This window comes from Metopolophium dirhodum, chromosome 7 (assembly GCF_019925205.1).
Source record: "Metopolophium dirhodum isolate CAU chromosome 7, ASM1992520v1, whole genome shotgun sequence".
NCBI lineage: Eukaryota > Metazoa > Arthropoda > Insecta > Hemiptera > Aphididae > Metopolophium > Metopolophium dirhodum.
In genome coordinates this window covers 10,958,778-10,982,091 of record NC_083566.1, presented here as the reverse complement: position 1 = coordinate 10,982,091, position 23,314 = coordinate 10,958,778, and the positions used below count along the sequence as shown (strand labels likewise).

Sequence of the window (23,314 nt, the reverse complement as noted above, 5' to 3'; positions counted from 1 at the left end):
GATATTATAATAACTGTAAACTGTCTAATAATGACTTTAAATATCTCAATAAGAGTCAAAATATTTTGAAAATTTTATCATGTTTGTAAAATGGACATATAAACATTTGGTGGAAATTTTAAAGTAGCTTAGGTTAATATTTGAGTTGGGTACATCTAAAAAATAAAATCAATTTGCCCCCCCCCCCCCCCCAAAGTACCAACTAGATTCACTTTCTTACAAAAAAGATGTTGAAGTAGAAAATTGGAGAATTTTTAATACCCTAAAAGTTGAAAAAAAACACAATTGTAAAATGAATACATTCTTTCCCTCCGCTTAGTATCGAAAATTTAAGATAAGTCTTTAGTTTAAAGTTAAATAAAACAAATAATAATTTGTTGCATTTTTTTATACCAAATATTTACAATCCAGTATCCCCGCTAATGTACAGTAATAAGAATTAATGAAAATATCTATACAAGAACAAAAATATAGAGTAAAATGAAAATGAAAACATATAAAAATAATATAACATAAAGGTTATACAATGATAGTCCCTACATTTGATCAATGTCCCTACTAACAGAAGTTATTAATTATTTAGGTTAATATTTTTGAATGATCACTCACCAGTCTCTTAAAACGTCAAACCGAATTATCTCTAGTAGTTGTGTAAGACTATAATTTTCTATTGAAATTTATATCAAGTTGTACATAATTACAATAATCTAATTTGTAGTAGGACATTCAAAAGTATTTCTACAGAATTTGCAATACAAATAACATTAGGTACCTTTAAATAATACTTATAAATATTTATCATTATTTTTTTTATTAAAACAATAATTTGTACAAAATAAAATATATTTTAAATATGGAGCTTAGATGAGGAATACAAATTATTCAATGCAACTGTAAATTTAATTAACTTATTAGTAACTGCATATCATGGATTAAATATTAATTTGTAAAGTTAGAAGTTACTTTTTGAAGAAAGTAATTTGTTATGTAACTTAGTTAAAAATTGCTAAAAAATTTAAATTTACATTAAATTTTTAATTCTTTAGCCAAATCTTGTATAATAACCAAATAAATATATTATATAAATTTACTTAAATGCAAAATAAAATATTAGATAGCAATTGTATAGACTATAGAGCTGATTTACATCAATAATTACATTTTTTTAATATCTTTTAGTCATTTGTTCAAAACATTATAATAAAATATTTAAATATGTTATCATTAAATTAATTATTATAAAAACATAAAAACAAGAATGCATTCAAAAAATAATTGTCTATTTCAAAAACGATCAATAAAAAGATACAAAAGAAAATTATAATTGCTATAAGATAATATTAATATTTACAAACTGCAAACACTTACGCTGTTGGATAGATCCACTTTTCCTTTTAAGGTCTTTTTTTGAAGTCTCTGCAACCAAATATTTTTTTATTTATAATTAAAATTGTTTTCAAATCAATGTTAAAGCATTATTTACCTTGTTGAATATGTTTGCCATGATTTTATTTGTATTATATTCCTCTTTTCGTTTTATTTCTACCTTTTTATTTTTGACTTCTAGACACTTGCGATATTTATTTTCAGTCTGTTTCCTCATTTCGCTTTGGCTCATTACACGCTTAACAGCTAAAATAATATTATAACATTCATTATATTTCATGTTAAATAAAAACTAATATAAATTACCTAGTGGATTTGGTGGAAGATTATTTTCATAATTATTTGTCATCAGCATATCTTTTTTTAATTGTTTGCGCTCATCTCTTAAACTTGCTAAATTAGTTAAGATAGTTTGCCTTTCTTCTGCTCGGCAAATATAATCAGGACGATTTGTCATTAAATATTCCTATAAATTTAAAATTTAGCTATACCAGGTGATTATATTAACATTGAGCATTCATTATTTCAAAAACTAAAAATATTTTTGAAATACAATTTTTACATGGTATCTAGCTGTAAAAATTTTTTTATATTTTTTCTTCTAAACATTTTTTTAAGTTTTTTTTTACTTTTTGGAATGATAACATATAGTTTTAATTTCATATTCCAAAGCAGAATATTTTTCTTAGTATTTCAATACATACAAATTGAATAATAAGAGTTTGTAAATTATAAATATTTAAAGTTTAGATGAGAGGACTGGATTGGTTTTAAATACCGCAAAATGTTGGTCCACTCTTCTGCTCATCTAAACTTAAATACTTATAATTCATAAATTAATCATCCTAAAAATATTTAGTATTTCTGAAATACCCCAAAAAATATTCTGCTTTTTAAGATGAAATTAAAATTGAATGTTGAAATTCAAAAAAATAAAAATTTTAAATTTATTATAAGATAAAAAATATTTAAGAATATAATATTTTAATAAAAATATTGTTGTGTAACTAATTGAAACCATGTAAAAAAATATTTTCAAAAGCATTAAAATTATTTGAATAGTAAGTCCCATGTTAATGAATCACAAGGTATACTATACTACTTTAGTATTAAAAATGCTTATTTAAATTCATACAAATAACCCAATCAAGACCTAATCCACAAAGGGTCTTGCGAGGGGATACGCAAAATCATGTTCTTTTGCTGGACAGAGTATATGTACTTATATATTATTATTTATAACTAATAAACAAATATAATAGTTAACTAATTTAAATTTTGTTAGGTACCTGTAAACTAGATTTAGGCTTGAATGGAATTTTATTTGTTTGACATGCTACTGATATCAAATGTTTCTGCTGTTTTAATTGATCATTAACCTAGAAGATAAAACAATTTATCTATTATTTTCTTTTAATAAGATTTATTGATAAGTCCATACAAAATCTATTTCTTTTGAACATCTTGAGGTAGGCTTAAATATTATATCATAACTTATAGAACTTTGACCTCTGATTGGTTTTAATTTGCTGTCAACTGCATAAGTAACACCAGAATTAGATTTATCCTTTTTAATATTTTTTAATTTTGTCTCATTAGTTGATTCAGTTTGAGACCATGTGGTTTTAAATTTATTAGTGTTTTGATTTTTCTTCTCTTTAATGCCATGAAGAGTTGTCTCACAACATTTTTTCAAAGAGTTAGGTTCATCTACTAAAATTCCTTTTTTATAATGCACATGGTTACAAATTGTAGCTGAAGATTCAACATCAGTTTCATTAGATCTCGAAGTAACTGACACCGGTTTAGAAGAAATAGTTGAATCTGTGTAAGTTGAAGTTGTAACATCGGAACTTGAAGTTGATGTAGGTAATTTTCTCCTGTAAAATTAAAAAGTTCATAAATATGATCTAAGAGAAATTAACATAATCTATACTTGGTGATTCTTATAACAGAAAATAGCCATAATCTTAAAAAGTATATTCAATAATATGAAGACATTTCAAAATAATAATTATTTTTACTATTTTTATATCGATATAACTTTTAGATTCTGAACAGAACAATGAATAGGATGCATTGGTTTTACCCAATATTAACAATCACTTAATTTATAAATTGAAATAAATAAATTTTGGATTTATAACTTTTTGATAAAATTCGATAATTGGTCCTCTAATCTCCATCCTAACCAAGATCTTATGCAAACATTTATCTTCATAGATAATGTTTCAGTACCACTCATTATCCAACTATATTTATTACTATCATATAAAATGTTTATAGTTTATCGTGTAATATTGTCATATATGTAACTTTTTGATTAACAATAATATGTAGGAACCAATAGTAAAACCAATGTTGGATAAAAGATATATTACAATATGTCCAGGACCAATTAGTCAAATTTAAAATGAACTAATCATTTACGTATAAATAATCATTGTGAATTATTGTAAATTCATACTTAATTCAATTATATTTTAAAAATCATATTTAATTTTAGATAATATTTGTGCATAATTGTATGATATTGAAAACCTTTGAAGTTGACATTTAATTAATAACGCATATTAGTAGTATTTTTACTTTAAAAATAACTATAATTTAGTATACATGTAAAGTTTCTGACCTTAACTTAGTTTTATTATTTGATTGTTTCTGTTTATATGTATTCCAATTTTTTTTCAGTTCTTCATGGGTATTCAAAAGCCTGATAAAAATATAATTATAATTATTTTTAAGTTCAAATAATATTAACCCGTTGTACGGCGCACGGGGTAAATAATTACCCCAGACATTTTAAAAATGTTTATAAAATATATAATATGGTATGTAAATAGTTGATCACCTCAATAGCTCAAATATTGTAAAAAAAAAATTTTTATAATCACTCTGTATAATGTACACTCTTTGTATATCTATATATTTCTGAGGGGTAAATTTTTACCACATGCGCGTAAATGAGACATCTAAATCCATGCGTCGTAGGACGGGTTAAATAGCAAATACAACATAATATAATACATATCAAATAAAACTAATACAAAAAAGTGATGATATTTTTATAAGGCATTGTTTTTCTTCTTAAATTAATAATTTAATATTTTAAATATAATATAGGTAATAATTATTTGTAAAAAATGTATTAATATAGGCACAACATAAACATCTCCTTTTCTTAAATAGGTATACTGTTTTAAATAAATAGTTTGTATGAAGTGATAATTAATGTTTTTAATTTTTAATACATTTTAGATGAGTATTCAATGTTTTTTTACAAATATCATAAATCATAATCTATTTTATTAGTTAAGTTTCATTCCTAACAGTTTACAAGCTGCTTATTTTTTAATTTATTCATAAAATAAAATATAAGAAAACATCTCTTTGAAATTTTAATGTTGAAATAGGAATCTAAGCATCAACATTTCCCAAACTATTACATTCACTTCTAAAAATTTGTTAAATTATCATTTTATACTTGTAGGAAAATAGTAAATTAAAAACAAACTTTTTCAAATTATTTAAGTGAGATATTTGACTGTTGATCCAAAGCATCTGATTTTCTCTTTCAGTTTTCATGTAATTTGTATGAAACCAAATCATTTGTTTATTAAAATCCTTATGAACATCACTGTATTTTGATTTACCTACTACAAAATATTTGATTAGTGAAAAAAAATAATTAAAATATTCATAAGTATGAAAATGTTTGTTTATTAGTTATAAAACTTACTATGTGTATCGTTTTTTCGAATTGATTCCAAGTGTTCATTTTTTTTTGTAGACGCAACAGGTTTTGAGCCATTTTTACTTCCATCGGTTAAATTATCTTGTATTGTGCATTGCACACTTTGATCCTTTTGTTTCTGTAACCTCATGACATTTAGGTAAAATTTAAAATGAACTAAAAATTGAATTACCTCTTATAATAATTAAACTTGGTAATTACCTACTATACTACACTGTAAAATGAAGTTATTTTTAATCCATACTAAAACTATTTCCCGAAAGATATATTCTATGTAACTATAGATAGTATACTATCTAGAAATGTTTGATGATTACAGTTTATTTTTATTTATACATTTTTATCTTTTAAAATGTCTAACCTTCAATTACTTCAATTCATAGAAAAATGTCTGTATATTTTTAATTTAATTTTTTCTTTATTATAATGACTGTTCAATTATTTATTAAATAGTCTTGAAGAATAATTTATACTTACTACTAATTATATTTTATACTGATAACTGATTAATATAATAGTTCACAAAAATTCAGTGTAGTATCTAGGTTAATTTTACAATTTTTTTCAAATTGTGTATTGGGAACTAAATTTGAGAATATTTGAAAAATTCTATATTTTTACAATGGACGTTATCCCAAAACAAAACAATTTTTTCTTCAATAATCGCAGTAGCTTGAATAACAATTTCAAAAAACTACTTGGTTTTTTTTTATATTTGATATAAAATATATGTGACAAAAGATTTTTTCATAAATTATAGTCTCCAAAATAAAAGTTTATTTTCTTATTTAGTAAGCATTGATGTTGTACCATAATACTTACTTTTTAAGTTATACTTACATAAAGTATAAAACCATATTTATTTATTATTATTATTATATAACTTCATCTAAATTTAAAAAACGTATTACATACTTACATTTGTCAGAGTGCACAGTTTTTTTATTTTACACTTTTGTAAATTGATATGCCGCCCAGAGTCCATAGAGGATTCATCATATTTAGAATCGACATCATCACCATACCTTGAAGAGGTTATTGGTGATGTAAATGTAATTGTGCTGGAATGATTATCTAAAAACTTATAATTATAAAACAAATGTTAGGGTAACGCTTAACAATTATTTTACTTGATGGATTGTTGACAATTGTATTAGCAGTATTAGACGTTTGAGATGTAAAATCTTGTCTGATAGGAGTTTGATCAGTATCTGATGGACTTTTTAATAATGAACTGTTATCTTTATCTTTCTGGACACATTTTTTTACAAAACTTTCGATAATTTCTTTAAAAATCTCTTTTCTTTGAAACTCATTTGTTAGACCATTCTGCTTCATTGCCTCAACCAACATCTTAGTGCTTTGTTTAATTTCTTTATCTGAGTAGTCATCTTGTTCATCATTTCTAGTATTATAGTATGAATTGCCTGGTAAATATTCAAAGCTATTTACTCGATCTGAAGTATTATTTGTTGAATCGTGAAATTCTTTTCCTACCCAAGATTCAGCAGTGTCAGCACTTCCCAAGGTACTATTGGATTCTTTACTACTCCCTGACGATTTTTTTTCTTTGTTGGAGTTAACGCTTAAATTCTCAAACCTTTTTTCTTGTTGATTGAAAATCAAACTGACATTTTTTTCAATTAATTTATTCATACATTCTGTTTTTAAAGACTCTAATTTATGAACTACTGTTGACACTGAAAGTGACGAAGCCATAGGTGATCGGCATTTCGGTAGAGTGTCACTCTTCTCAGCTGTAAATTTCAATACATCTAACGAAGTAGATTTTTTCCCTCTAGATAATTCTATTTCGTTCAGATTATCCAATGAATTACTTTTTGTTTTAGAACGGATTCTTTGATTTTCACAACCAATCGGGGTTGAATTAGTGTTATAAACTAGGCTACTAACTGCAATTCTTTCAATTGTGCTCATATCTTGACTCTGGTGTTTAGATGTAATATCGTACCCCACATCGGCTCCACTATCCCATTCCAGTGGTCTTGTTGAGCAGACACTGGAAGGAGAAGAGGCATTCAATTGTTTTGGTACTTCCAGCAGACTGTGATCGCTATCCGTGAGTGACACTTCATGTTGAGATGGATCATAGGTGGTCGTACCATCATCGTTCATCGTGTTTACTATTATATTGTTGGTTTGAGATATTGTCGATAATGGATTATCATCATTCACTGTTGCATTTTCGTCATCGAGACTGTCAATACTACAAGGCGAAATAACTATGTCTGAAATGATACTTTCAAAATCTGAAGGATCAGACATTTATATGAAAAAGAAAAATAAGTAATAAAGCCAAGTAAAGATTTTATTAAACAATGAACATTTTAAATGTTCACACACAACGGCACATTACATAAACTTAAACAAGTATACTAAAGTAAAATGTAAGCAAAGTATTAACTATATAAGTCACAAACTCACAACTAGTAAATCAAAAATTTAAAATGTCTTAATGTTCCCAACAGTCCCACTCATAAGTCCTAACCGACTAGTCAGTTGTCACTTGTGTATTATAGTTATGTTTGACAGTTGTGTATCATTATTCATTTTTTAAATAATATCACGGCTATAGATAGTACTATCTTTAATCGTGAATAATATTAACAAAAATGATAAGACGTGTTTACAGTGTTTACGTCATGGAATAAAGATAAGAAATAATACCACAGGCGAAGTTCGGGGGGATATTTTCCTTTTAGCATTACTAGCGCCGTCTTAGTGGATACTTATGGAACTAGACATTTGTATGATATTATGTTCTATTATTTTCCGTGACGAAATTTATTTTGTCATGTTATTTTCTATTAGTATTCTTGTCTATGGGTCAACCCCTCACACCCCCCAACCATGTCGTGTCCAGTCGACGTCCTGTATATCGTGTTATTAGAATTAGAGATACCTCTAATCTTCATGGTGTGTCCCATAGAGTAATTATTAGTAGTATTATTATTACTCTATGGTGTGTCCATTAACATTTTTTAAATTTTTGATTTTTCAGTATTGCATTTTAGCATATCTTGTTAATTTTATTCGATAGTTTCTAACCCGTTACTTAAAGAGTTAAGTGTTTTCATATGACTTATTTCATAAGTAATTTATTTATTGATAGGAAATGAATACACTCGATTTATCTATAACTTTGTGTCAACTGGTGTAACTTCAAACTCTCTTATTACACCAGATATGAACAATAATTACAATATAAAAGACATGGCTTGTTTAACTTCAAGAAATTTAGCATCAGTTGAAATAAACAAAATTCTAACAAATCTTTGGAGATCTGATTTAAATTTTGTATTCCTTATTAACAAACGTTATTATAAAAATACAAGAAGATTTCAATTTAATTGGCTATCACGTTGGCCTTGGTTAGCTTACTCGGCAAAGAAAGATGGTGCTTTTTGTAAAGCATGTGTTGCTTTTGTTATATCTGCTGCTGGTATTAATAACAAAGGTCTTGGGGCTTTAGTAAAATACAAATTTGATGGTTGCAAGCATGCAATAGAAACATTTAATAAGCATGCACTATTACAATACTATTTAAAGTGCATTATTGATGCAGCTAACTTTATAAAAACAAAAAATCTAAGTAATGTAATAATAAATCAGGTGGACACGGTCAGAGCTAATCCAGTGTTTGGAAGGTTCAAAAGGAACGAATTCCTTTTTATAAAAAAAAGAAAGAGAAAATGAACGCGTTCTTTTTTTTAAGGAAAAATATTAACATTTTTCGTTCTTTTTTAGTTCAAATGAATTACACAGATGTGTAAATAATTGAAATTTAGATATATTTATTTTAATGTGTATAACGTATATTGCCAGATATTATTGCCGTGATCGTTATCGAGTACCGGCGTTAATCGTTACTCATTAGTCACTTCTATTTTTCATAAGTTATAAGTTATAATTTATATAGAAAATAGAAATGAGTACGACAGAGTACCTATATAAAATATAATTATTTGTAACAATAAACAATAAGACAGTCGACATACATCGGCCAACAATGTAATTTTGAAAAAATCTAAATATAGAATTATAAAATATGTACCTACTTGTATATTAGGTATATATTATAATTACAAATTAAAAAAGATGCATATGAAAAAAAAAACATAAATGATTAAATAAGAATTTTTATTTTATTTGGAACTCAAAAAGGAACACGTTCTTTTTCCAAAGGAACTAATTTTTTTTTTTAGGAACAATAGAAATGGAACGATTGAACGAATTCTTTTTTTAAAAAAATAACGAGGAACGGAACGAATTCCTTTTCATAAGGAACTTGCCAAACACTGGAGCTAGACAAGTCATCGAAAATCGTATGAATAATAAGCCTATTATCAAATACTATAGATTAATCTATAGTATTTGCCATTATTGAAGCCATAGCTTTTTTTTCGAGAGGACATAAAGATTCTGGTCAATTGATAATAGAATTAACTGAGAATGTTAACGAAGGCAATTTCCGACAGATATTACGATACAGGGCACTTGGTGATACAGATTTGAGAAATGTTTTTGAAAACCCAGGGCATCAAAATAAATATGTTATATTAGCCCAGTAAGTCAAAACGCTATTAATGATTCTTTTAAAACAAATTGTATATCGAGTAAATTTAGAAAAATGTTTCATTAGTATTGCCGATGAAAATGAAACCGCCGATATATCGGGTGTCGAACATGTGTCGTTATGTTCCAGATATATGGATTAAAAAAAAAACATTTTTTGGGAAGATTTTTACAGTTTATTCCCATTTATGATTTATCCGGAGAAGGATTAGCAGATTTGATCGTAGAAAGTTATTGATGATTTAGCAAATAAGACCAGAAAGCTTGATTTTATTTTATAACTTTACTATATTTATAACACATAAATATTATATAATGTAATAAACTTTTCACACCTCTCAAAAATAAGTTGTAAATACGCCACTGCATATTGTTTTTTATTTTGTTCGTCCCCTCTAGGAAAATTAAAATTTGCGTCACTGAGCCACTGAGGTTGATACAGTGGTGGATTTAACGTTTTGGCGCCCCCAGGCTTAATCACTCTGCCCTCCCCCCTTCACACTAATACGGAACCGACAATATTTGGTCTGAACCCTTTTCTTCAAAATATATACACTTTTTTATCAAAAAAAAATAATTATTTTAAATCTTTAAAATAATATATATCATGTCTAATATTTTACTTTATAGTTATCAGTATAATGCTTGTACATACACATAATGGAAATATAAATAGCCAAATATGAATATAATTGTTTTTGTTTTGATATTAGTTTATACTGCGCACCACTTAATTTAACACCACACGAACTATGGTTTATTTGTTCATAAAATAATATAGTTTTAGACTAGCTGATCCCGCGCACTTTTTTGCCTGTAAAAAATGACAACTCAAAATGACAAAAATTGATAAGATTACGCTAAGAATCGGTGTAGTAAATACTGATAAATATCCAATGAATACAAAATATAAAATAATATATTTTCATTTATAATAACATATTAACATACATTACACCAACATAATGTGCTGCGCGGCGTATAGTATAGGCAAAACAGGTACATTACAGCATAGTGATCATAATTCATAATTATTACTTTTTAGCTCTCCGCTATACTCCTTTCATTGAGAGAATGAGGTTTTGACCAAACCAATACATGTCGTAGGTAGGCAGTTAGGTAGGTACCAGTGTACCACACTGCAAAACCCTAAACCACCAATCCTCAGATACATTCGTATGCACGAAGTAACCACATTCTCCAAGTAAACAGAGTATATTGTGTACAATAAGATGCATAAGCATATTTTGATATAAACATATTCTTTTTATGTACCAATAATGTTATTATAAATGAATAGGATTACTCTGGTACCTAATTTAGAGTTAAATAATTAAAACATGTAGATTGTATATCTACATTGTTTATTTACAACTAATACATCAATTTTATAATTTTCAGCTATTCAAAGTATTTCAAATTTTTTTATTTGTTTAGTTTATGCCCAGTAATTAATAATTATTAATAACAAATGTTTTCCGACAAAAATTATTGTTAGTTTCTATACACGATGCAATATTTTAAAAATATTCAAACTAATTTTAAGCTTTTATTACCACTTAATCCATTTACACTATTTTACGATATGTCAGTATGGAAATGATTAAATTGTAAATAAAAATAAATAAACAATAAACAATAAAATTACAATAGTATAATATGGCCATGTAATATTCTCCCCGAGATTTATCCTTCCCTCTCGCATTATAAGGGGACGTCAAAATCTTAAGATATGTGAATTTAAAGTTATAATAAACTGTTTAATATACTGATGATAGGGCAACACCGTGTTGGATACTAGTGGCTAAAGGTGACACGAAAGAAAACAGGTTGAGAACCACCGTTGTAGAGTATAAAAATAATTTGTTGCTGCAGCCTGCAGGATACCTTACCAGAGATCAATTGATTATCATCACTCGGGCTTTTGAAACAGATATAATTTATTTTTTTAGTAAAATGAAGTCTGTTGCTAATAAAAAATAAATTCCAAAGAATTGGCAACATGTCAAAAAGCAAAAAAAATCACTGAAATTGAATATTTGGTAACGTAAATATCAACAAATGAGAAGGATGCTGTGTTTAAATAATAAGTTAAAGGTATTTACTAGTTTTTTTACACCTAATGTCATAGTTGCATCTAAACCTGATAGCTATAAAGAACATTTTAAATTAATGAATTATAAAAATAATAAAAATTGTAGTACCTATATTCAGTGACCGAAGTAATAGTACTACACTATACAAAATAAATAGTCAATATTTGTATATTGTTTTTATTATTATTTTTTGAACATTTATTTATACAATTATACACCAGCATATTTTGGACGATAATAAGGATTTAAGAGTAAAAACTTTAAGTAATAAGTCTTATAAGTCTAAGGAAGTAAAATAGTAAAATACTAAAAAGTAATAAATCATACAAAAGGGTATTTTCTTTCGTCAATTTTCAATCAATGGCATAAACCAAATAAGTTTGACATCAAACAAAATAAACTATTATAAAAATATTAATGATTATATGAAGGTGAAAATTCAGTAACCATTCCAAACTTTTAAGGCATAGTAAAATATATTAGCCAAATTAAATTTATTGTATTAAATTATCATAAAAAAATTAGCTGTACAATACATTTTCTTATTTAGTCCGAAATATATATAGATACACATTATCATTTGATACATCACAATTTCGGTTGAGAATCAGGCGGTTTAGGTTCATTGTTGTCAGTTCTATCTCTTTTATGTCGTTTTTCTTTTTTGTATTGTGCTTTCTTAATGAATTTTTCCCAATTTCTATGATTAAGTTTAGAAAAATCATCAATTTTGGCAATTTCATATAAATACACAGACAAATGCAACAACTCTTTGTCCATTTCCCAATTCAGATGGGCCTCTCTAAATGGACGAATTTTCAGACCATTTTTTGGGTTCATCAAAAAATTTCGACGAATATCATCAAACATAATTGTATTATGTTTATTATAGTTTTCTGGAAACTTACCCCATATTACACCTAATGGTTTTACCTTTGATAATATAAAAATATACAAGTTAAAAAATTATAAATTTCAAATAACATAAATTACAATTAAACTTACAGAAACCACTCCATACTTAGGAGTATGTACAGTTATCATTGCAGCATTATCTAAGTAGAACATTATTTTGTACGCAGCATTATTGGCTACATTTAAAACAGCCATTTTACGTTCTATCCAACGCATATCAGTTGCCGACCAAATTACAATATCATATTGCTAGATAAATCAAATTGCTATTTAGTACCAAATAATTTTATATTAAGGAATAAATAAACAGTGAAAACAAAACAACTTACTTCATAGGCAGATTCTAAAAAATCATGTAAATATGGTCTCATAAGTTCTAATCCACTTTCTGCTGCTGATCTGTGATCAAACAGAGTATAATCAATATCAAGTACCAAAAGTTTTTTGCCAGGTCTAGGATCATTGAGCATTTTAATCTATTAACAAACAACAATTATTTTATAAAATACTTGATCAAAAATAATTAAGATTACCTCATAATTATCAACCCTATTTTGAACTTTAGCTAAATGTATTTCCATTTTATCAACACGTTCTTCATCAAACTCTTCTGAATCGTAGCTTTTACATTTTCTGCCTTTTTCTCTTTTAGGGGGAACCACACTAGCTTCTGCAATGTCTTCTTCTTTTGAACCAACCATCATAATTTTGGTACCTGATTTAATATTAATTGCATTCAACAAACATTCATCTGGGGCCATTTTACCTAAAACAAAATTATAATTTTATTGCTTAGAACATAGGTAACTAATAATATAATTGTTAGCAAATATAATTATTGAAATATTATATCACTTTTACAACTGAAATTCATTATTAATAAAATAAGGTTTATTGGTATTGGATTCTTACAAGTTAAAAGTATACTAATTTTCTTTAAATTTAATTTTAAACAATGCCATTATTATTAAAAATAGTTAATGTCAATCAGCTTTGAATGATATGTGATTAATGTTAAAATTTACTGTTAGTAACATATAACAAAGTTATATTAGAGCATAACTCAAAAAATTCAATAAACACTGGTCTATAATACAATATATCTGAGGTACTTTTCGGTTATTGCGACCAGGGGCCGAAAGGGCGGTCTGGAAGTGGGAAATGTTCAGATAGCATAAACCAAATTATGGCCAGGTCTATATAAAGCTATATATAAAAATTTTTAAATAAAAACTTAGAAATTGGTGAATTAGAACAAAATTCAAGGCAATTTTCCAAAGGCCTTGAAGGAAACATGTAAATACGCCCCTGGTTATAAAGTACATATTATAAAGTGTAACATTTTCAAATGCATATCTAACTTTAACAGCTATTGCCTATCAACTTTTACTGACATTAACACAAGTAAGATCTGAAAGGTCATTTTCAAGACTGAAATATTTAAAAAATAGTTTGCAATGACCATTGAACATTTAGAATCTTCCATGTTGAATGTTGATGGCAATTAAACATATTATTATCCTAATGGGTGGGAATGGTGGATTGTTGGATAATTACATTACTATGAATTTAGTTGGCAAAAAATCCAAGTTGTTATCTAAATTATTAACGTACATTTTAATATTCTTAGTTTCATACCTATTTTTTTTTATTATTATTATACTTCTACATATTTCAATATTTGTTATGTACATATATTTTTTTTAAACTATCCTACAATCTAACTGTAAACAGTTTAGATCATGTTTTTGTTAAATCATTTATTTATTTGTAAAACCTAAATTAAAACTTGAAAGTGAAGTAACTGCAATTTTGTATTATTATAGACAATTTTTAATATTTAAAAATTTATATTTGAAAAAAATTATTAGTTGGGTGGCCTGGGTGAATTATTTTTTCCCGGCCTGAATTTGATTACCACTCTGCTCTTGATTGCGACTACAAACCATACGACATAATATTGACAAGGCAGGGTAACTCAATCGCTGTGCTCGCTCCGACAATTTAAATCGATTTGGTATGTAAAACCACTTTAGGTAGGTCTTAGAGGAAAAAACAATATTTTTAAGAGCACACCCAGGCACCCAGCGTAGTAATTTGATATTTTCCAGATGATTTCCAGTGCCGCAACTACCAGGTATGCTGTGTGTATTGCACATCGGCCTCCGAACCGTTATAGGTCCCCACATCACCGATAACATACCCAACTTATTGGCAATGGCCAAATGTAATACTAATTCTTAAGTGTCCCATACACGATACAATTAATCATACGATATAATACAGAATAACATAGAATAATGCAGGTCCGTGCCTCTAAAATGTTAGCGCAATTCCATAAGGCAAGACATCTCAGTGGAATTTACACATTAAAAAAAGAAAGGAGAAAAATTTTCGAGATAGACAACTCATTGACAACTTTTCAAATGCAAAAGCGAGGAAAAACAATTGGATAAGTTCCAAATGTGTCAAAATTGTACTATAATCTTACAAATGTTTTTAATAACCATTATACAACCATTATTTATACAATTTAATAATTTCCATAACATTCCTTATTATATTAACCTTCCATAATATAAGCGCCTGCTATTATATTTTATTAACAATAAATAAATTAATTTTTGAAAAAATATTTAAGCCCCAAATTAAGATTTGCACACCAGCCTTGTAAAGTGTAGTTGCGGCATTGAATGTGGACACTAGTATATAAGAAATAGTTAACAAGTAAAACAACAAGATACATAATAGGTAATAGTAATAAATTCCTATATTTAATAACTGAGGACTAGAAAATAGAACTAAGTAGATTCACTACTACTATTTAAACTTTAAAGGAAACCCTCCTCAGTCCTCAGATTGTCTATAATACCTTTGATCAATTTTATTAAAAAACAATTTTTATGATTTCAGGGAGGTTAACTTCAGTGGCGGCGCCAGATATTTTTTATTGGGGGGGAGGGGGAGGGCAATTTTTTTCTGGTAGGGCAATTATGTATTGCTAAAAATGTTTTGGGTATAATATGCTATATTACTAAATAATCAAAATAGAAATTAAATAATTACTTAATTAATAAAATGTCTTTACATATTTTTAACATAATGGAATTCAAAGTAGGTATAAGGTATAACCTAAAGTACTTATAATATGTTTTATATAAACTTGTAATAAGGTTATATGACTTATGACATACGAATGTGTTATATGCACATTCATATTTTATGTTCATTGCAATTAAACAAATACAGAGTCACAGAGAGGGATTTTTAAGCATCTAAATAGTAACATATTGGTATAACCTATTAAAATAAAAATCAATAAATGCAATTTATTGTTAGCATTATTTATTTTATTATTATGATTATATCTAAAAATATCAACATACCATTAGTTATTAGTATTAAATTAATATAAATAATTTTAAATTATTAGGATAGTATTATAATATATACTATAGTATTTAATAAAATACCAATATAAAATGCATTTTCAGATTAAAATGTTCAACATTAAATTATAGGGAGGGCAAAAATCAAATTATTTTTTTTTGGGGGGGGGGGGGCACTTGTCCACCATAGCCAGAGTGTAGCGCAGCTACAACTGGCTAACTTTAAGATAATAGCAACAGGTGATAATAGTGGTTAGAGTGAAATATTATTCTTAAGATGAAACCTGATTGGATTATTCATTATCTAGCATTATGTGACTTAAGAGAGGGGGAAAATAAAATATTTGTAAGGACAGTCCTTTTCTTTTAAAATTCAAACTAAATTAAGACATCAAGTAAAATACTGTTGGAATAGGCCATACATTTAAGAATTTAGTTTAAATATTAATTAAAGCAATGTTTCTCAATCTGGGATTAGGATAAAATATATTGATAAGCAAAAAAAAAAGGATTATTATTGATCAAATAGTACTTATGAGAAACTTTTAAAATTGTAGGTGGTACTCCGAAATACATATTTTAGAAATGCTGCTTTAAAGTAAGGATTCAAAACTGATTTTGTTTTGGGAACGGTTTTTGTGATTTGTAGGCTTCTGTTTCAGTTCAAAGATTGGTTTTTGAACATTTTCAATCTCGGTTTGGGTTTTGCGTATGGTATTTACAAATTTTCAAACATTTAGAAATTATTTTTCATAATATTATCGGCTTTTTTATTCATAATATCAAATATAAAACTGTGTATGTATGAAAACACTTATTATTATCAAATTGGAAGAAATCGACATAAGTTATAACATTTTTGTTTTGCGATTGGTTTTTTTAATTCTTAGGTTTCAGTTAGGTACATTTCTGGTATTGAAAAATATACAGAAATGTAACCTATTTAAAAAAACTCTGATTTGTAGCATTTGAGGTTGTTTTAAATTATGATTATTATAATGGTAAAATAAAATTAGATTGGATTATTATTTAATATAAGTATAAAATAATTTTACTATCTAATGCTATATATTTTCTGTTATTGCATACATATTAATATATAATATTATACCTCAATACCTGCATGAGAATTGATGATAACCATACAAACTTAAAACAAAAAATTATAACTTTTGAACCAATTTCTAATTCCTCTGCTTTAAATAAGTGGTCACTTGGGTAGTAGGTACCTACCCAATAAAAAAACAATAAAATAAGAATAGATATAGAGTATTTAACTTAGTTAAACATTATTGTAAGTATAATAAACAAGAAATCGTCCATTATTTTAACGATTAGAATCCTCATAACTAATGTCTCGATTAATGTAGATACACTCAACGATCAATTCTTCAAATGGTCACCAATGTATATAATAGTAATATATTGAAAATTTAATTAAAAAAAATAAAAATACAGTTCTATAACAGAAAAAAAATGTATATATTTACCTGAAATTCTTAAGTTAGTAAGTTTTTGTCTTTCTGGCCGCACACCAGTACATTTAAATATCTCTTCTTTTAACGTTTTCACATCACTGTTTGTATTCAAATTTTTTACATCGTAATCGTTTCCATTCCATTTTATTACAATGTCTAACGAACTGGTCGGAGATTGTTCTTCACATTCCATATTTTTCGCTAGGGTGTCAAGCGACGGGGCGAGCATTTAAAAATTATAGTTCACGCAATTTCTTTCAGAGAACGAATTTTGTGATTTCAAATCATTTTTCTGAATAAACCTACGGTCGATTAAGGTGCCTACGATGAATATAAAACCACAACAAGATTTTACAAGCACAACACAACACAAATACACAAAAAATCTGAATATTGTTATTGTGATTTGTGATAACTTTTTTATAATATTCATATTATAATAGACAGTATATAGCAGCGCTAACTGCAGCCTGCTGCTGCTGCAGTAAGGTACACAAGATAGCGCACAGTGTAGGCATTAAGTGATAATTTAAATTCAAGGAAAAAAAAATTCTAATTAACAAGTACGTCAATTATTATACAAAATATAATATAATGAAATAAATAATAATAATTTTTATTTATACGTTTAAAATCAATGGAATTGTCGATTCAACAATAAAATATTTCCACATAAACGTTTAATATCTTAGGTGGTATCCACTGTACGATCGTTTTGATAAAGGCCTTGTACACTTATTACTATAATAAACAGCTGACTTTATTATGGGCGAAAATCTCACGTCGCAGCATTCGACAGACCACAGACGACAATCGGCATCATCTATCCAAATCCTATAAGCGAACTTGCTTCTTGATTGTTTTCTTGTGTTTTTCCAAACTTTTGGATTTGGAAGCTGATGACATTTGGTACAATGAACGCCCAACAAGCTCATAAAGAACATGTGTTGGCTGTGTCGAGGGATTTTATTTCACAGCCGAGACTTAGTAAGTATATAATATGACCGTTCAAATTAGGGCGTGTCTGTGCCAAAAGTTGAAAAATTCATATTAAAATAAAATAATACACTTGTCACTTACTTAATCTCAATTAAACTTTCAAATAAACCCTGGACTAATCAGGACAGTACTTATAAAATATTGACTAAACTTCATTTTTGGATGATCAACAATGTGTGTTGTAAGAGAATCGTCAATACTTCAATTAAACATCTTAGTTAATTAATTAGTTTTTCTGCTTCTGTTTATATTGGATTTAGATACATTAATAAACTGTACAACATTGACCTGAGAAAATATTATTTCTTATGTTCAAATTTATTGACTTTGTAATATTTCTGTATAACTTATTATAATCTTAGGTTAGGTAATAGGTAGTATAGTCTTATTTTAATATTAATTTAAATATGCTTATTGTTCCAATTTAAATTTCTTTTTTAGTAGTTTAGGCATTTTATTAAAACATTGTCGCTTTTAAAGATATTAGACAGTTTAATGTAATAGCTATTTTTAGTGGGCGTGGTTTTTTATATTGATAATTTTTTTACTTAAATTAATAAATTTCTTTAGCATATAAAACCGTTTCCGGTGTAAATGGACCTTTGGTGATCTTGGATGATGTTAAATTTCCTAAGTATGCTGAAATTGTTCAATTGAGATTACATGATGGTACACTTCGATCTGGTAAAGTGCTTGAGGTGTCTGGTTCTAAAGCTGTGGTTCAGGTACATATTATATTTTTGCTTGAAAATATTCAGTCTAGAGCAAATTGATTACTAAAACTTATGATTTTAGGTATTTGAAGGTACATCGGGTATTGATGCTAAGCATACCCTTTGTGAGTTTACTGGAGATATTTTACGCACACCAGTGTCTGAAGACATGTTGGGCCGCGTTTTCAACGGCAGTGGAAAACCGATAGATAAAGGACCTCCTATTTTGGCTGAAGATTATTTGGATATTGAAGGCCAACCTATTAATCCATATTCCAGAACATATCCTCAAGAAATGATTCAAACTGGTATTTCAGCTATTGATATCATGAACTCTATTGCTCGTGGTCAAAAAATTCCAATATTTTCGGCTGCAGGTTTACCACATAATGAGGTATATATATTTAATTGAGTACTTAATATTTGAATACAGTATTAGTATTTATATTTTGAATATACTACTTAGATTGCTGCTCAAATTTGCAGACAAGCTGGTCTTGTTAAACAACCCGGTAAATCAGTTCTTGATGACCATGAAGACAATTTTGCTATAGTATTTGCTGCTATGGGTGTTAACATGGAAACTGCCAGATTCTTCAAACAAGATTTTGAGGTAAAACTGTTGAAAATTTAAATGTATTTCAGTGTACTTTTAAACTTTAGTAATAATAATTAAATTAATCTCAAAATTATAACCTAATAATTATTTGAATTATTTATTGCAAATGTTTTAAAATTAAACGAGACATAAAAATGTATTTAGTCCTGAACAGTTTATTCAAAGTATTTAGGCCCGTTATCTTAAATTATAAATTCAGTTAGGTATATTGCTTTTTATATTCAATTCATTATTCAAGATTATAAATAAATTATTCTATTCGTCAGTAGTTAGTAAGTAATTATTTAGTGTTGATTGATATTAATGAAACGTATATGACTATTGCATTAATATATGGGGCCTTTAATTATGGCAGGGCCTGGAGCTGCAGCCCACCCCCCTCCCCCCTAAATAGAGCTCTGCCTAAATAATATTTTACACTTAATGTTAATCAGTTTATCTCTTAGAAACTTAAAATTTTTAATAATCTATTCATCGATGTATCTATACAATTTTAAAATATTTAATGGATAAATTTATTTGGGTTTATATATATTTGTTTGTTTTTTTTTTTTAGGAAAATGGCTCAATGGAAAATGTTTGTTTGTTCTTGAATTTAGCTAATGATCCTACTATTGAACGTATCATTACACCGCGTCTTGCTTTAACTGCTGCTGAATTTTTAGCTTATCAGTGTGAAAAGCATGTCTTAGTTATTTTAACTGACATGAGTTCATATGCTGAAGCTTTAAGAGAAGTTTCTGCTGCTCGTGAAGAAGTACCTGGACGTCGTGGTTTCCCTGGTTACATGTACACTGATTTAGCTACAATTTATGAACGGGCTGGGCGTGTAGAAGGAAGAAATGGTTCTATCACACAAATACCTATTTTAACTATGCCTAACGATGGTAACATAACAATTCATAATAATTTTTAAAGTTAAAACTTATAATTGATGTCTCAAAAACTATTATTAGATATTACTCATCCAATTCCCGATTTAACGGGATACATTACTGAAGGTCAAATATATGTTGATCGTCAATTGCATAATCGTCAAATCTATCCACCAATAAATGTATTGCCATCCCTTAGTAGGTTGATGAAATCTGCTATTGGTGAAGGAATGACTCGCAAAGATCATTCTGATGTGTCAAATCAGTTGGTATGTTTAACACTCATATTTTAGTATGGAATTAGTTTGATTATATTTCTATAAATTAATTTATAATATATATTATTTTTTTTAGTATGCTTGTTATGCAATTGGTAAGGATGTACAAGCAATGAAAGCTGTTGTGGGAGAAGAGGCATTAACACCAGACGATCTTCTATACCTTGAATTTTTGACTAAATTTGAAAAAAATTTCATCACCCAAGGTAAAAATTTGAATCATGAATAAACTTTATTAACAATTATGATAATAATATACCACTATTTCTTTTATTAGGAAATTATGAAAATCGTACAGTATTTGAATCTTTGGACATTGGATGGCAGTTATTACGTATTTTCCCTAAGGAAATGTTAAAAAGAGTTCCAGCAGCTACTTTAGCTGAGTTTTACCCAAGAGATTCCCGTCCAAAATAAACTTCTGTGTAAGTAAAAAATATTAATGCTTTTTTTTGACAAATTTCTTTTAATTACTAATAATTAATTTATATATTGTTGGCCTAATTTGTAAAGCACTTAACTCTAAAATATTAACATTTTAAAGAGAATCAATAATGTATTATACATTTTATTAACAAGAAGTTAATGTCTTAAAATGATGCAACTAAATAAAACTGTATTTCTCTTATTAAAATGAATAAGGAATAATGAAATTGTCCTTTCAAAGATTTAATGCCAACAATATATCGACGGTGGAAAGGAAAAAGGGCGTAAGCGACATAATTCTGCATCGATTGTGCTCACTCGATTATCGATATGTTGATGATTTACGAAGTTATATTCGATAATAAAATAATCGATGGTTGCAAGGCGTAAACGCCCATCTATCAAATTAAAGAGTAACCACCAAATAACAGGCTTAAGCGACAAAACAATATTTTTGAGCATATCCACCACAGCTGTTAATAATAATTTTTTTAAATTTTTTTATCGGTTTTAATTAATTGTTGCTTATTATAATTATTGATAATATCTATAAATTTTGTTTTGTTCATTTTTAAATAAACAGAGTAAAATTAAATTATAATATTATTATTATTTTGCTGGTTGTAACCACCAAAATTCAGGTTAATAACAAAAATAAGGCGTAAGCACCAAAAAGTGTAAGGAACATACTCCCAAAAATGTTAGGCGTAAGCACCAAAAAAGTATATAAATTTAACATTACCGATAAAAAATAATAATTCTTAATTTATTATGTTACCAACTTCTTTAGAATATAATTATCTAAAAAAATTGTTTAAAATTCAATGAAATTATTTTTAACAGCTTTAAAATTTAAAAAAAGCGGATAAAAACCGTTGTTTGGCTCTCCTGTAAAATTTATAAAATGTTGCTTACGCCGTGTTTCCTTTCCACCGTTGATATAATAGCCTTTGAAATGGTCATTTAATTAATATTTACATAAATTACAATATGTTGCAGATGAATATTTTAACCGTAGATTATCAAAAATCGTCTATGTTCATTCTTCATTGGTTCACCTTGTACATTCCATTATGAATAAAAAAAAATAATTACCGTATTTTTTTTTAATATGGTAAAAAATGTAGAAAATAGTCGTTTAATTCCCATTAAATTAAAGTCATGTAAACATTTTAATAAGTAGTAATAGTATTTATTATTTTATTATAAACATTATTGACAGATATAATGTTATTGTCATATTTCAAAATGGGAATCCAAGTATATTTAGATTGACAGCATAATAATTTGTAAAAGAATGATGTTAATTTCGTTGAGGTGTTTTACCTTTTTATTTTCGTTGTTGTGAAATTATTATATTCTATTGATTAAAATTGGTTTAAAAAATTATATTTTTTGTTATTGGTGATTAATACTGAACGTATTTCATTGATTATTGGGGTGATAGACTTGATGAATCTCTACTAAAATAAGTACTGATATTGATGCTTTAAAACCACTATTTTATTTAATTCTAATTTTAAAATTTGACATTGGTTTTAGCTTAAATTGAATATAATATAATATTCGACATATGGACAGACCGTTATAGTGTTATAGTTTTCTATCTTTATTTTTTTTATTTTTGAAATTCTAACAATTATAAGCAATGAAATAAATAATTAAATATGGAAAATATTAAATAGTGTTTAAATGAGATATGGTTTATCACACTGATGATATAAGAGTGCTTTAAGCAATTTACTAGAATTTATATATTTTTTACCTTTTTATTCAAATTTAAGATAGAA

At 27.0% G+C, this 23,314-nt stretch overlaps 3 protein-coding genes across 4 annotated transcripts; 1 reads left to right on the top strand and 2 right to left on the bottom strand.

Annotated features, from left to right (window-relative positions):
- Positions 1-238: 238 nt before the first annotated feature.
- On the bottom strand, positions 239-7,690 carry LOC132949383 (myb-like protein U). 2 transcript variants are annotated; one of them, XM_061020246.1, is made up of 10 exons: positions 6,271-7,690; positions 6,060-6,214; positions 5,126-5,258; positions 4,901-5,039; positions 4,019-4,099; positions 2,828-3,266; positions 2,676-2,765; positions 1,693-1,852; positions 1,484-1,632; positions 239-1,416 (listed from the first exon to the last, which is right to left on the bottom strand). In XM_061020246.1, the coding sequence occupies exons 1-10, from the start codon at positions 7,424-7,426 to the stop codon at positions 1,348-1,350; spliced, it is 2,571 nt and encodes an 856-aa protein (XP_060876229.1). In that variant the 5' UTR covers positions 7,427-7,690; the 3' UTR covers positions 239-1,347. The 2 variants fall into 2 exon arrangements, with proteins under 2 accessions (XP_060876229.1, XP_060876228.1); XM_061020245.1 differs by having other exon boundaries at positions 241-1,416; positions 4,901-5,042; positions 6,271-7,689.
- Positions 7,691-12,153: 4,463 nt separating this feature from the next.
- Positions 12,154-18,036, bottom strand: LOC132948215 (ubiquitin-like domain-containing CTD phosphatase 1). The gene is made up of 5 exons (XM_061018593.1): positions 17,627-18,036; positions 13,281-13,513; positions 13,077-13,223; positions 12,838-12,996; positions 12,154-12,765 (listed from the first exon to the last, which is right to left on the bottom strand). The coding sequence occupies exons 1-5, from the start codon at positions 17,841-17,843 to the stop codon at positions 12,421-12,423; spliced, it is 1,101 nt and encodes a 366-aa protein (XP_060874576.1). The 5' UTR covers positions 17,844-18,036; the 3' UTR covers positions 12,154-12,420.
- A 361-nt stretch (positions 18,037-18,397) lies between these two features.
- Positions 18,398-22,913, top strand: LOC132948214 (V-type proton ATPase subunit B). The gene is made up of 9 exons (XM_061018592.1): positions 18,398-18,601; positions 19,184-19,338; positions 19,409-19,720; positions 19,793-19,939; positions 20,502-20,832; positions 20,902-21,089; positions 21,175-21,304; positions 21,376-21,523; positions 22,524-22,913. The coding sequence occupies exons 1-8, from the start codon at positions 18,514-18,516 to the stop codon at positions 21,513-21,515; spliced, it is 1,491 nt and encodes a 496-aa protein (XP_060874575.1). The 5' UTR covers positions 18,398-18,513; the 3' UTR covers positions 21,516-21,523; positions 22,524-22,913.
- Positions 22,914-23,314: the final 401 nt, after the last annotated feature.

Coding starts and splice junctions, on each gene's coding strand:
- LOC132949383 (XM_061020245.1), bottom strand. CDS start 7,426: ATGTCTGATCCTTCAGATTTTGAAAGTATCATTTCAGACATAGTTATT. Junction 4,100..4,900: donor CACTTAAATAATTTGAAAAA/GTTTGTTTTTAA, acceptor TATTTTTATCAG/GCTTTTGAATACCCATGAAG. Junction 3,267..4,018: donor AATAATAAAACTAAGTTAAG/GTCAGAAACTTT, acceptor TTAATTTTACAG/GAGAAAATTACCTACATCAA.
- LOC132948215 (XM_061018593.1), bottom strand. CDS start 17,843: ATGCTCGCCCCGTCGCTTGACACCCTAGCGAAAAATATGGAATGTGAA. Junction 12,997..13,076: donor TTTTAGAATCTGCCTATGAA/GTAAGTTGTTTT, acceptor TGATTTATCTAG/CAATATGATATTGTAATTTG. Junction 12,766..12,837: donor CTAAGTATGGAGTGGTTTCT/GTAAGTTTAATT, acceptor ATATTATCAAAG/GTAAAACCATTAGGTGTAAT.
- LOC132948214 (XM_061018592.1), top strand. CDS start 18,514: ATGACATTTGGTACAATGAACGCCCAACAAGCTCATAAAGAACATGTG. Junction 19,339..19,408: donor GTTCTAAAGCTGTGGTTCAG/GTACATATTATA, acceptor TTATGATTTTAG/GTATTTGAAGGTACATCGGG. Junction 20,833..20,901: donor TTTAACTATGCCTAACGATG/GTAACATAACAA, acceptor AACTATTATTAG/ATATTACTCATCCAATTCCC.